The 14,191-nt window shown below is 33.2% G+C and overlaps 1 protein-coding gene across 6 annotated transcripts in view; it reads right to left on the bottom strand.

Annotated features, from left to right (window-relative positions):
• Positions 1-14,191, bottom strand: part of CHN2 (chimerin 2) — a 151,314-nt gene that overhangs the window by 89,640 nt on the left and 47,483 nt on the right. For 5 of the 6 annotated variants that reach the window (XM_039341976.1, XM_039341980.1, XM_039341979.1 and 2 more), the window contains 4 exons: positions 13,935-13,990; positions 6,788-6,819; positions 5,676-5,789; positions 4,469-4,757 (listed from right to left, as the gene is read on the bottom strand). In XM_039341976.1, coding sequence (XP_039197910.1) covers positions 4,469-4,757; positions 5,676-5,789; positions 6,788-6,819; positions 13,935-13,990 — 491 coding nt within the window. The remainder of the gene's footprint in view (positions 1-4,468; positions 4,758-5,675; positions 5,790-6,787; positions 6,820-13,934; positions 13,991-14,191) is intronic. The other variant, XM_039341982.1, reaches the window with a different exon arrangement.

A 14,191-nucleotide genomic window follows, 5' to 3' on the forward strand; every position in this document is an offset into this window, starting at 1 on the left:
TAAAATCAACAAAAAAGAAAAACAAACAAACAGTGCACCAGAAAAAATGGAAGGTTAGACTAGAAAATAAGATCAGCAAGTTAAGATCACATGCAAGCAAGCTAGAACAGATGAAAGAAAAGAAGCTGAAGAACAAGAAGACCAAAGAATACCTAATCAAGAAATACCACTTAGAAACAAGGAAGATCAAGGAAGCACTGGAAATAATAAAGCAACAAATAACAGCTATAGCCAGGAAAATCAGTAGATATGAAGCTCGAATTGCAAACTATAGGCAGAACCTCCAATTTCAATCCAATCAGAAACGTTTCTACCAATCCATCAATGGAGAAACTGCAAGGAATCAGTCAGTACCTGACAAGGAAGAAACAGTGCAATTCTGGAAGCAGATATGGGATAACCCAAAGAAATACAACAAGGATGCAGCTTGGTTAAAAGAGGTGGATGCAAATAAAACAGAAGTTGAAATGAAAGAACTAGTAATAACAACAAAAATGGTAGAAAAAAGAGCAAAGAAAATCAAAAATTGGTCAGCACCAGGTGAAGATGAACTGCATGGGTTTTGGTTGAAACATCTAACTGTTATACACCCACTCATTGCCAAGCAATTCAACAATATACTACAAGGAGGAGAAATTGAAAAGTGGCTAACAACTGGGAAAACCTACCTAATAATGAAAAATCCAACAAGAGGGGCAACACCAGGTAACTACAGGCCAATTACCTGCTTACCAACAACTTTCAAATTACTAACTGGTGTGGTAGCTGATGCAGTACAACAGCATCTAGTTGAAAACAATCTCTTTCCACCTGAGCAGAAAGGAAACCGCCCCAATAGCAGAGGAACAAAAGATCAACTCCTAATAGACAAAATGATCTTGGAAAACTGCAAGAGAAGGAAGACCAACCTGAATGTGGCATGGATTGACTACAAAAAGGCATTTGACTCTCTGCCACATGATTGGATAATCAAGTGCCTAGAAATAACAGGAGTAAGTAGAAACATCAGAAAATTTGTGCAAAGATCGATGGCACAATGGAAGACACAGTTGCAGATCAATGGTGAAAAGCTGGGAGAGGTTAATATCAAGAGAGGAATATTTCAAGGAGATTCATTATCACCATTACTATTTGTTATTGCACTGTTTCCTCTGTCAACAATACTGAATAACTCAGGACATGGTTATCAAACATCAAAAACATCTGCTAGACTATCCCACCTCCTTTATATGGATGATCTGAAGCTGTATGGAAAAACATCATCTGAAATAGAATCGCTGCTCAACACTGTCCGTATATATAGCCAAGATATTGTAATGGAGTTTGGCTTGGACAAATGTGCCACACTTACTATCAAACAAGGAAAAATAGTGAAAACTGAAGGAATCAAGATGCCCCACGAAAATAACATTAAGAGTCTGGATGAGGAAGAGTACTACAAATACTTGGGTATCCTTCAAGCTGACAACATCAAGCACACTGAAGTCAAGAAAAAGATTAGAGGTGAATACATCAAGAGAGTGAAGAAGATCTTAAAGTCCAAACTCAATGGAGGAAATACCATAAAGGCAATCAACACCTGGGCAATCCCAGTCATTAGGTACACAGCTGGAATAGTGGACTGGACTCAAGCAGAACTAAAAGCAATGGATAGGCAGACCAGAAAAATAATGACAATGAATCATGCCCTTCATCCACGCAGTGACATTGATAGACTTTATCTACCAAGGCAAATAGGTGGGCGTGGAATGCTACAAGTACATCAGATGGTTGAAGAAGAAAAAATGGCTTTGGAAGAATATCTGAAGAACAATGATGAAGATGCACTGAAATTAGTATATCAGGAAGGCTTACTAACTACTGGAGAGACCAAACTGGCCTACAAGAAAGACCAAATGAAGAACAGAATAGAGGCATGGGAAGACAAAGCACTACATGGCCAATACATGAAAAAAATAGCTGGGAAAGCAGATAATAATAAAACCTGGCAATGGCTAAGAGCAGGAAAATTGAAGAAAGAGACCGAGGGACTAATTCTGGCTGCACAAGACCAAGCCTTAAGGACAAATGCATACAAAGTCAAAATTGAGAAGACAGCAACAGACAGTAAGTGCCGCCTATGCAAAGAAGCTGAAGAAACAGTGGACCACTTGGTAAGCTGTTGCAAGAAGATTGCACAAACTGATTACAAGCAGCGGCATGACAAAGTAGCAACAATGGTGCATTGGAAGATCTGCAAAAAATATCATTTGCCTGTAAGCAAAAACTGGTGGGATCATAAAATAGAGAAAGTCATAGAAAATGATAAAATTAAACTGCTCTGGGACTTCAGAATTCAAACAGACAAGCACCTGCAACATAACACCCCAGACTTAACAATTGTCGATAAGAAAGACAAAAAAGTCTGGATAGTGGACGTGGCAGTGCCTGGAGACAGCAGAATAGAAGAGAAAGAACTGGAGAAGATAACAAAATACAAAGACCTACAAATAGAAATAGAAAGACTGTGGCAAAAGCAAGCAAGGGTAGTACCAATAGTCATAGGCTCCTTGGGTGCAATCCCAAAACAACTGGAGCACCACTTGAACACCATTGGCATTGACAAATTTGCTATTAGTCAATTGCAAAAGGCGGCCTTATTAGGAACTGCTTCCATCCTGCGACGATACCTGTAATACCATCAAACATCCACATCTGCCTATCCCAGGTCCTGGGTAAGGACTCGATAGGTAGACAAAATGCCAAATCCAGTCTGAACATCTGGCTGACTGTGCGATGATCGATAATAATAAAGTTGGAAGGGACCTTGGAGGTCATCTAGTCCAACCCCCTGCTCAGGCAGGAAACTCTATACCATTTCGGACAAATGGCTGTCCAGTCTCTTCTTAAAAACTTCCAGTGTTGGTGCATTCACCACTTCAGGAGGCAGGTTGTTCCACTGGTTAATTGTTTTAACTGTCAAGAAGTTTTTCCTTAGTTCTAGGTTGCTTCTCTCCTTGATTAGTTTCCACCTGTCCTGCCTTCAGGCGCTTTGGAGAATAGCTTGACTCCCTCTTCTTTGTGGCAGCCCCTGAGATATTGGAACACTGCTATCATGTCCCTCCTCGTCCTTCTCTTCATTAAACTAGACATACCCAATTCCAGCAGCCGTTCCTTATATGCTTTAGCCTCCAGTCGCCTAATCATCTTGGTTGCCCTTCTCTGTACTCTGTACTAGAGTCTCAACATTGTTAATTTAAGAGATCTACCATCTTAAAAACAGAGCAGTATCTCAGAAATGTCTTTATAGCACAGAAAGTATCATAAATCTTCTGACCAACTATACATTGCATCTCAAAAGCAGATCAACAAAATTAGCTCATGATTCAAATGTATTTCACCTTCAAAAGTGCTTAGACTAGAAACAGAATCTGACATATTTTTCAATTTATGGAGAGAGAATATTTTCAAATAACTTTTTATAAACTCATCTATCATTTACTTATAGTGCGATTTGTCTTATAATGAAACTCATAGAGAAACAGACTTAAAATCTTCTAAAACAGCGAAACAAATTACTTTTCATCATTACCGAACATATGTAACTATTGTAGAAAATTGTTAAGTGTGAAAAGCAAAATTAAAAAGAGTAGAAAAACCAAAGCCCCAGACAAAGATCCATTCACCAAGGCAAAAGAAACATTCATTTTTATAGAAAAAGTCACAAACTTGAGATTTGGTGATAAAATACTCAAAATATATTCTAACAATATGGAATTATAAGTAAAGCTGTAATCTATTTTATACTAATACTATTTATTGCATTTTATATTGGGTGTAACCATGGTGAGTAGTAGCACTGAATGTAAAAGATCTCAGATTTGTTATCTCTAGGTAGGAACCCTGTCTGAATAATTGGAGTTGTTTTCAGTCTTTTGTAAGGCAATATTGAGCTAGACCAGGGGTAGGTAACCTTGGCTCTTTTATGACTCGTGGACTTCAACTCCCAGAATTCCTTAGCCAGCATGGTTCAGCTTGGAAACCTCTCTCTTTCTCCTCAGCATGGCTGGCTCAGGAATTCTGGGAGTTGAAGTCCACGAGTCATAAAAAAGCCAAGGTTGCCTACCCCTGAGCTAGACAAACAGCTCTTTATATTTTTATTCTGTTTGTATTCTGATGCTTAAATAGCACTGTTTTAAAAAAAACAGATGATCCCATTTATTTCATGTCTGGTCCTATCTGGACTTGTAATAACCTCCACTGAAATAAATGAGAAATACCTATAGGCATATGACATGGATTTCAATAATCTGGAGTTTAATTCTAGTAAACAGAAAAACAAATTCCATAACTTTCCAGAAACATTTCAAATATGTTATATTTGACTTTCTCTCTGAATGCTTTTCAACAACTTCTATCCCTAAAAGACATGAATAAATTTTAATATAGGCACATGTATGAACTGATTTCCTTTAAATTGGCCACTTACCTTTTCAACTGGTGCATTTTCTTCACATGTTGCTACACCAGCCTTTCTTGATGCAGTTTTTGATCTACTCAGTCTACGGGATACTTTTTCTCTAAGCAAAGTAGCATATCCAATGTGCTCATAGATAGGATTTGTCGTCATTTTGGAAATATATTCAGAAGCCTTGGTCTCTATATACAATGTTATTAAGCCATCTGTTACCAAATCATGGATTGATTCAAATCTTTTCTCCCCTACGAAGTGTTTTCCATCATAGAAAAGACGGTAATTTAAGGTCTGACTCCCAAATCTGCATTAAAACACAACAAAGGTGTTGAATTAGTGTTTGAGCATCATAACTGTATTTTTAAAATAATTATATGCATTTTAAATACCCATTATATAAATATTGGAGAAAAGAATTACGTAATAAAGATTATATACAATTAAAGCAAATTTAACAAAAAAATGATGGGCCAGTGCAGAGCAAATTGAACTGAAGTTTGGAATAATTCAGTCTCTACTTTTCTTTCAAAGTAAATATTTTCTCATCCATCTCCTGGCAGAGTTAAACACACTTAATATTTACATTATAGTACTGATTGCATTAATAGTATTGTATTATAGTATTGGTTGTATTGCATTTCCTTGTTAAATAAAAATAGGAGCTAATTTCAACTTTAAAAATGGAAACAGTGGAAACATATCTGCATTTTCAACAGCGAGAGAAAATGTACTTTTCAGAAAAAAAGGTTATTGTAAGAGATCACAAGATCTTGTTACATAATCATTGTTCATATTTTTAAAATTTGCAGTTCTGCATTGATGTTTATTAAGGTAAGGTAGTTTCATACTCCTCAGATTCTTCTGTTTGCAATGTCTACATTTATACAGTACTGCACAATTTGGAAATGATATTTTAGATGCTTTAAAAACAGCTTGTTAAAATACAGCTTGTTAAAAGTCAACAAGTTTGCAATATCTAATAATTTCAAAGGCTGATATAGTTTAACTTCTCTAGTTGTTTTGGACTACAACACCCATCATTCACATCTAAATGTTTTGGTTTCTTTCTTGTTTGGATTAAAGCATCCTTAATATATTACATCATGTTTTAAGATATATTACCTTGAATGTAGTTATTCACATTTCATTCACGAATTATGCCTTACATTTTTGAGATTAACAAACATTTCTTAAAATTTATGGTGGATGTGACAGAATTTACCTAAGTGCCAGAGTGTAGCACCCAGGTTGTCGCTGACTTTCTCTAAGAATATATGCTCCCTCTACTCCTCCAAGCAATTCATCAGCTTGCTCACGAGAAATGATCCCGTGAAATCTAGAAAAACAAAGGCAGTTTATAATTCTTAGGGGGATGAGTGAATAAATAAATCAGAAGCATTTGATATTGGGGGGAGAGGAGAAAAGAATAAAGCACAAAAGTTTCTAACAGGCCCCCCAAAGGCTAATAATATTAATATGTGAAGCTGGAAGTTTTTAAATAGGACATTAAAACTGGATTCCCACTTTTAAAAGATGGACTGCCTTGCCGTTTAAAAATTTAATGTTATATCTTGTTCAGTTTCCTGCATCCCCCTGCAATCACATGATTGAATTTTGGGCACTTTACAGCTGCTTTTGCAATATCCTGGATCATTTTGGCTGTGGTTTGTTTTAGTATAATTAATATAATTTCTGAACATTTCATTACCAAACTAGGTAACTTCAGCAGCAGGATTTTCTTGTCCTATTTGGAGCATGGTAAAAGAAAGCAAAATAAAATAAAATAAAATAAATCCAATGCATTGTGGCAACTACCATATTTTTGATAATGTCAATTGTTTGGAAGGCAATATAAAATATTCTCAATCCAAAATATTTCCATTAAAATGTTCTGGTCTAAGTTCAAAGTAGGTGTTTTGAATTTGAACAGACTGCACCAACTCTACCACTATTCTGATTTTGAGGTAAGTGCCCTCAACTTTAAAGCCAACTCTCAAATAAACTGGACTCAAAATGATGGTGTTTCAAGCTGTGAACATTTGCAATAAGATTGGAATGGCATTGGGTCAGCATGCTTCAAATTTATTTATTTATTTGATAATTTATATCCCACATTTTTATTATTTTTAAAAATAACTGAAGGCAGCAAAACCTATTTAACACACCTTCTGTCTCTTCAGATTCAAAACTTTTGGAATCTGAAATGTTTTGCACACTCCTGTTCAAAAGTATCTGCGTTAAAAAAAAGCCATCATTTTAAAACAAATTAATCAAAATTTTGCTAATTATTAGTTAATGTATGCCATATGAAATAACAAATACTTTAATACATACTCTCTTCCATAGTATTTTGGCCTGTTCTCCACCTAAATCAATTAAAAAAATTATTAGATTCGAACTAATTATACTAAAAAAAATCAAATAAAAATTAGCCCCAAACCTAAGGGTTTTTTTTACATACTATGTTGAAAAGAAAAGTAGATAGATACACCAGTAGCAAGCTTTTCCTCTTTTGTTACACTAAATTATACTCATCAATTAAATATGGGATGGGTAGATCAGTTCTCCAGTTAATCTAATGAAATTGTACTGTAGCTGAAATACTGCTAATATAGGATTTCTGGAAATGTATTAAAACACTTCCTTTTATGTATTCATCTCTGGTTTTGCATAATGAAGTCTTTTGATGCACTACAAAATGTCATTATATTATGAGCTTTGGCTTCCACAATCTTCTTTAAATAAAGAAATTCCATTTCATTGTAATGAAATAATTAAAATGTATACTCCAAGGAAAACCATAATCATTCTAAATATAAAAGAACAAGTCTCTATATCAGCTTTTTAAAAGGGTAACTGTAATAATTCATTGCAATGCAAATAATTTCCATCTTAATGTACTTCTGGTTGCTACCTAAAAATTTTCTAGGAAATGCACTTTCAGGAGATAGTGTTCAGATAGTAAAATATCACAGTGAGTTTACAATTGTCATACGCACTGCAATGTAATTATCCTTGGTAAGCAAATACATGTTAGTCCAGTAGGGGGCAGATCCTTACAGAATATAATTTGTACTTAATTTTGCTTCTGTTTATTTTAATATTGACAGAAATAATGTTTACAGGTGTCCCTAATTTATCCAGTCCTGTACTGTATTGAAGTAAGCAATTCCTGTCATCACTCAATGTCATCTGGCTAAATAGGAATGGGAAATAATCACATTTAGAAATACATTTATTGCCCATTTCTTTTTTGGCAAGCAGTTGAATGACTTTATCAAGAAATCCAGGTTTCAGCTAAGCAGGTTTGAGTTGAGATTGGTCAGAAATATCTGAATAGTAGCAGATTGGGCAAAATTGGGTTAATCAATCATGTTTGTGTGGGGTATTTCCCCCCCTATTTTGTTATTGCAAATGAATGGATTTTTTACAAGAAATTAGGTATTTTTGAGTTTACCTGAAATAAGTTAAAAACTGAGTTAATTGGCAGCTGGAGCATCTGAAGATAGTGTACAAACAACACTTCTAAGGTGGGAAATGTAATCATACTATTCTAAGAAACTTCCCATCTTCCCTCTTTTTCCCTTTCCCCCTTCTTATTTTTCTTGTACTGTCTATTTTGGCAGCTGCTATCTAGTGCTCTCAAAGTCTTTACTAAATACAAAAAAATTAATATATACTTTATTTCCATTCCAATAAGACTGTTCACTTTTTGTTTTTTCCCATTATTATGAAATAGTTATTATGGCTAACCACAAATATCGCTAATGTAAAATCAAGACATGGAACAAAGTTATGGAGAATGTTTTTAGTAACAGACTGTCCATACAATAATGAAGTCAGATTTCTTTTGAAAATGAGCTGAAGCTATACCTCCTTTGGACAGCTGTCCTCATACTGAAATCATGTTTTCTTTTCTCATATTCTCTAATGCTGAAATATAGAATGCAACCTTCTAGAGTTTTGGAATATATTTTATCCCATTTATGTTATACATAAAAGTTCCATGCATTTTGCTTGTATTATAATAATAGCTCTATATCACATTTTGTGACTTTGATTGTTAGTGACTATCCCATACAATGACTGTACACAGCAATGAAAAAGTAGTTTTTGATCAAGTCTTGCCTTTACCACTTTTGTAGGCTTATAAAACAAAGGGAAGCTGAAATAAGATCATAAGCATAGCCACAGTTTTGCTTAGCAACCACTTCACCTAATGATCAAATTATTGGTCCCAAATGTGATTTACACAATTTTCTACCATATTTTATTTTCTGAAGAGAAAGAAAAAACGTCTTTATAACAGCAACACCTTCTAGGAAATGTGGAGGCATTCACATTTCAAAGCATTTTATTATCTGTGAAGGCTCTGTTTTATTATTTCTCTCTGCAGATTTCTACTATATGATGTATCGCATGAAAAGATTGTATACTTTGTAGGCCTCCATTCAATATAACTTGTATTTTATTTCCTCAGTATTAACAGAGTAAGACTTGGAAGGGATCTTGGAGGTTTTCTAGTCCAACTGCCTGCTCAAGCAGGAGACCCTATACCATTCCAGAGAAGTAGCTGTCGAGTCTTTTCTTAAAAACTTGCAGTGATGAAACATGTGCAACTTCTGAAGGCAAGTGGTTCCACTGGTTAATTGTTGTTACTGTTAGGAAATGTCTCCTAGCTCAAGTTGCTTCTGTCCTTGAAAGAGTACTTCTCAAGTACTACATTGAAGAACTACTTTGGTATAGTATTTCATTTTTCAAATTACTGCCCTTAGAGCAGCTGCAATGTGAACATTTCTGAGAAGCAGAGAAATGGTGTAACAAAAACGTAAGAAAACTAAGTAAAAATGTGTAACTATTATTAAATGAAACAACTTAAAAATATATGATCAGTTAGATAATGTAATATGTTTCAAAACTTAAGGATGAAAAGGCATGAAAAGACTTTTGCAACTGAGAGGCCTGTTAGTTTTAATAAACATTTTGCAAATATCCTTTTTGTATAAACATTCAAAACTTCTCTTCAATGCTAGTTGATTTTCAGGATCTAAAAATAAATGATAGTCTGTATATGGCTTAACAACATCCATCCTGAAGTACTATTATAGTATGCATCCTAATTCAAACTAAAAAATGGAGGAAAACTATTTATGAAAGTAATGCTTTGAAGTCTCTTTCCATATTCACCTCTAGTTGACAAAAATCAAAAGAATTTTGATGATATACAAAGAAGTGGTAGTGATTATTGTCTTAAAACCACCAAATTCAAGCATCAAATTGCTAGAGCTAAAATAATGATCAAGGTATAAATGTGGTTTAAAATTTGTTTTAGTAGTTCAAAATGGAAATGTCGCTATGAAAAATTGAGACGCAATATAGAAAATAAACTTAATCTAAAAGTAGTGTGACATTTTCCCCCTCTACTGATCAGTTAAAGAATAAAAAAATTCCCATCCATCTTAGGAAATATATAAAATATACCTTTTAATCTCCCCAATATTTCTCAAAATTAAGCAAAACCCAAAGCAAATCAAAGTCCAAAATCATTTCCTGCACTTTTAAAATGTAATCTATAAATTTAAAAATGCATATATTTACTGGAAGTATAAATGTATGTCATACTAAAAAATATTTTAGGATTTTGTAACTGACAATGGTAGAGTCATCTTTAATCACTGCCAGTATCTAAAGATCAATTTAGAGCCATAAAGCAATTTTGCTTCCTCTATAATTATCTTTGTGCATCCACCCACCACATTGCTTAATCTCTAATGTATTAATGATGGGAAAATATGAAAAGTGTATTAGTAAGATGTTCAAAATCCAAAATATAAAGCTTGAAGATGTCTTTAGAATGACCTGTAAAACATCCGTCTTCAGAAGAATAAAAGCATCTTTTGTGTACTAATTGCATTACAAAAAATAAGAAGTATTATTTGGTAATAGGTGGGTTAGGGTATTATTATGAGAATATGCATTCAGTAGATTAAGGAGTATAATTGATTAATTGGCAAAGCTGTTTGTAAATTTCTGTTCTAAAAATAACAGTTGCAATAGTTGCAGAACTTACAACATCTGAGAAGTGACATAACAAGCCCAACTCTAAAGAATTAGTGAGCTAGTTTTCTCTGCATAAGTAGTCAATATAGCTACATTTATCTAAAAGAGAGTATTCATCTACCTGTACACTATATAATTAATAAATTCCAGTTTCTGTACTGGGATTGAACAGGAAATAAAATATGTTTAACATATTAACAATTAATATGTTTGATTAACATATTAACAATTTTTCTTTACATTTGCATTTTTGTGGTTTGTAATATATTTTCTGAATTGGAAGCAACCCGGAGTCATTGACTGAGATGGGCAGCTATAGAAATTGAATGATGGAATGAATGAATGAATGAATAGATGGCTGGATAGATGAATGAATAGATGAATGCATTACAAGTGCTCTGTTTTGGACATAATTAACAGACACCAATATTTGCCATATCTACATTAATTTTTCCCATTAAACTGCACATTTCTATATAAAAGTGATGTCTGATGGTGGTAAAAGCAGAAAGAACGGTTAAGAATGACATACAATATTCCTCACAAACTGTTATTTTCTGGTTAACCATTCTTATTTCTCATTTTTCTTTGGCATGATATTTTCTTTTGCAAACAATATTTTCTTTTACAGATAAATTGGAAAATCCAAAGAATTTTCCCAAGTTACAGGGGAATACATGTTAGCTGAGAATCTTCTTTGAACTGGTGTGTTAGCAAGGCAAAAGAAATCACTGTGTACAATAAAGAACTCCACCCTCAATAAAAGTTCCTTTGTATTATAATCTATAGGCAGACAAACAGAAGAAGTTGAAGGGGAAATATTTATATGTGATTAACTTGAGTCCATTTCACACCAAATTATGGAATACATCAAATGTAGCATAGATCTTCTTATTTACCTGAAGGAGTTACGGACTTCATTCTGTTGCTCTAATTTTAATTTTGAACAAAAAATACTATTTTTCTCTAAATTTAATTTTATTTATACAAGAATGAGCTTATATAAATACAAATCTACTCCTTCTTATATATCTGTTCTGGTGAATTGTTGACAATAGTAACAATATAACTTCCCTTGAGTCTTGGATTAGATATTTCCTAATTTATGCACTGTATAGGAAGGCAGTATACTTCCATTTGATGACGCTCTCCCTGAATATCCCTCAGTTTCACCCCTAGGTTTTTAAAAAGTTCTCAATAGGAAATAGTAAAGCACCTTGTAAAAATGTAATCTTATCAGAATGCTTAAAATTAATAATGGCTTATGTCTCCAATAAAGGAGAATAGTTGTAGCTCAGGGTTGAAATGAGGCTTCTGGGGGTCTCTGAGCTTTGTTGTTTGGTTGCATGTTTCCTTACCCAAACTAGGTAATATCATCAGTACTAGTGTCTAGTTTGAGTAATGAAACATCTGCAAGAAAGCAGCCAAGCTTAGAATCTTCTGTATCCCTAAAGATTGACTACATCATCCCCATCTTCCAAATTATTTCTTTCATGGCTCTGAATAAAAGATAGTGTCCATCTCCATTTAGCTGTATTTACATTTAAAGACTGAAGTTGGAATAAACCAATAGCTATTCCCTTTGGGACTGTCTGTGCTCACAAGATAATTATAGCTCTGTTGTATAGAAGTTTGTGATATATTGAGATCTCCGGTATATTGAGATGGAGATAATATAACCTGTTGCTTGTTCTTCAATTATTTGTTTTTTCCTTTCTTTTTGTTCCATTCTGACAGTTAACAATTTTTGATGTTTGTTCATGTTTAATAAATAAACCTCAAGATATATCTTTGCTAGTTGAATAGTGAGTAATGTGTAGCTGGCTCTGATCTGGATATAGGAATTTACTGCTTGCATGCCAGGTGCCAATAAACTGGAAATTACCACAGTAATTTACCAACAATTAACATATGATTGCTTTTGTTTTACTTGATGAAAATATTTTTATCACTAGGCAAACAATCAAATTAGAAATATAATAATAACATTTATTTCCTTAAAATGGTATTTAATAACCATAAAATCCACAGTAGAAAAGTAATCTTTCATGAAGCTGAGATAGACCATTAATAAATATTCATGAAGTACTGGGTACTCATCTATCTGGAAAATCACTTAATAATCCAGTATTACATTCATTCCTATTTCATTATTTAGATAGTGAGGATTACCGGTACATGAAAGTTCTGTCAAGTGGATTGATGGAATCAAAATATACAATGGAGTTACTCTGATCTTCTGTTTATTATTGTCAAAAAAAAATCCATATATTAGTTTGCCCCAGCATTTTGGAACTTAATGATATTTTGATTAACTTCATATTGGTACATAACAATATAGATGTTAATAAAAATGGCCACAATTACTGGACTGATGATAGATTCTGAGAATCTGTTTTACATTTTTTCTTATTCCTACTAATTGTAGTCAATCCCAATTTTGCATGAATGGAGCTGCTGTTGGAAAAATCTCCTGCCTAATGCTTGAAATAGAACTCTTTCCAGCCAATCAGTGATCATTGGCAGGACCAATTCTATTTCAGAAGAAAGGTTTAAATTCTTTGATAAAGTCTACTAAGGCATAAAAATGATTGCTAACCCATGAGCAGATCCATAAGGAAGCAAAATTTAATCTGCCTGTTGAAATCCAGATTTCATCAGATACTCTGATAAATTGATATACCAGATTAATGATCTGTCCTTGGAACTATTTTAATGTTCTACACAAAGGTCTGGAATGTACAAGCAAAGAACCCATCTCATTAATTAGTTATTTAACAACCATAAAATCCCACAGTAGAAAAGTAAGCTTTCATGAAACTGATAGCCCCTTAATAAATATTCATGATATTTTTGGAATCAAAAGGTGATTGTAGATATCTTTCAAAATATTGTGCAAATAGATGTAGCTACTGTGGATATAAACATGAACATAAACTAAGAAACAACTATTTTTTAACAAAACTGATGAGTATGCAATCAGAAAATAAATGATTAGTGTTCTTATATAAGACTATATTTCAGTAATATAGAAAGAGCAAATGTATACATTTAATTTTATCAACAAGTATTTTGGGGCATTTATCAAAACAAATCTTGTCAGATGACATATTTGTTTGGAAAAACTATATAGACAGTAGAAAATAAGGGAAGCAATTAAAAACTACATATTTCTGAACATAAAAACTATTACTATTATCTAAAGACACTGTAATTATATAACGACTACATGCTTTTAGCTACAGTCTAATACATAGCATACTGATGTAACTTTTGAATGCCCACTTTGCAAATGAAAAATAAAGATTTAAAATTTGATGATAAAATATATCTACAATATCCAATGAAAGATGATCAGTATAATGAATATATTGCTAATAATTTGTTTAATGAAATAGTATGTGCAAAAAACTAAACTGACCTCATGAGGACAAATGATCCTTTTGGGACGAGGTGCTTCCTGTTGCAACTGATATACTGTTGAACATAAAAGTGCAATCATAGTTAGAAGATTGCAAAGAATACCAGCATTTATTTTCACATATTTAAGGCAAATACTTTGAACTAAATTGAAATAAAATGAGAATGGCTGTAAATGGAAATTATACACAAACATATTTCAAACGTATGCGTAAAATAGGCTAATAAAACTGAGCTGCAGAAATCTGAATGACCTGT

This window comes from Crotalus tigris, unplaced genomic scaffold (genome assembly GCF_016545835.1).
Source record: "Crotalus tigris isolate CLP2741 ecotype Arizona unplaced genomic scaffold, ASM1654583v1 scf7180000017774.6281472, whole genome shotgun sequence".
Classification (NCBI taxonomy): Eukaryota; Metazoa; Chordata; class Lepidosauria; order Squamata; family Viperidae; genus Crotalus; species Crotalus tigris.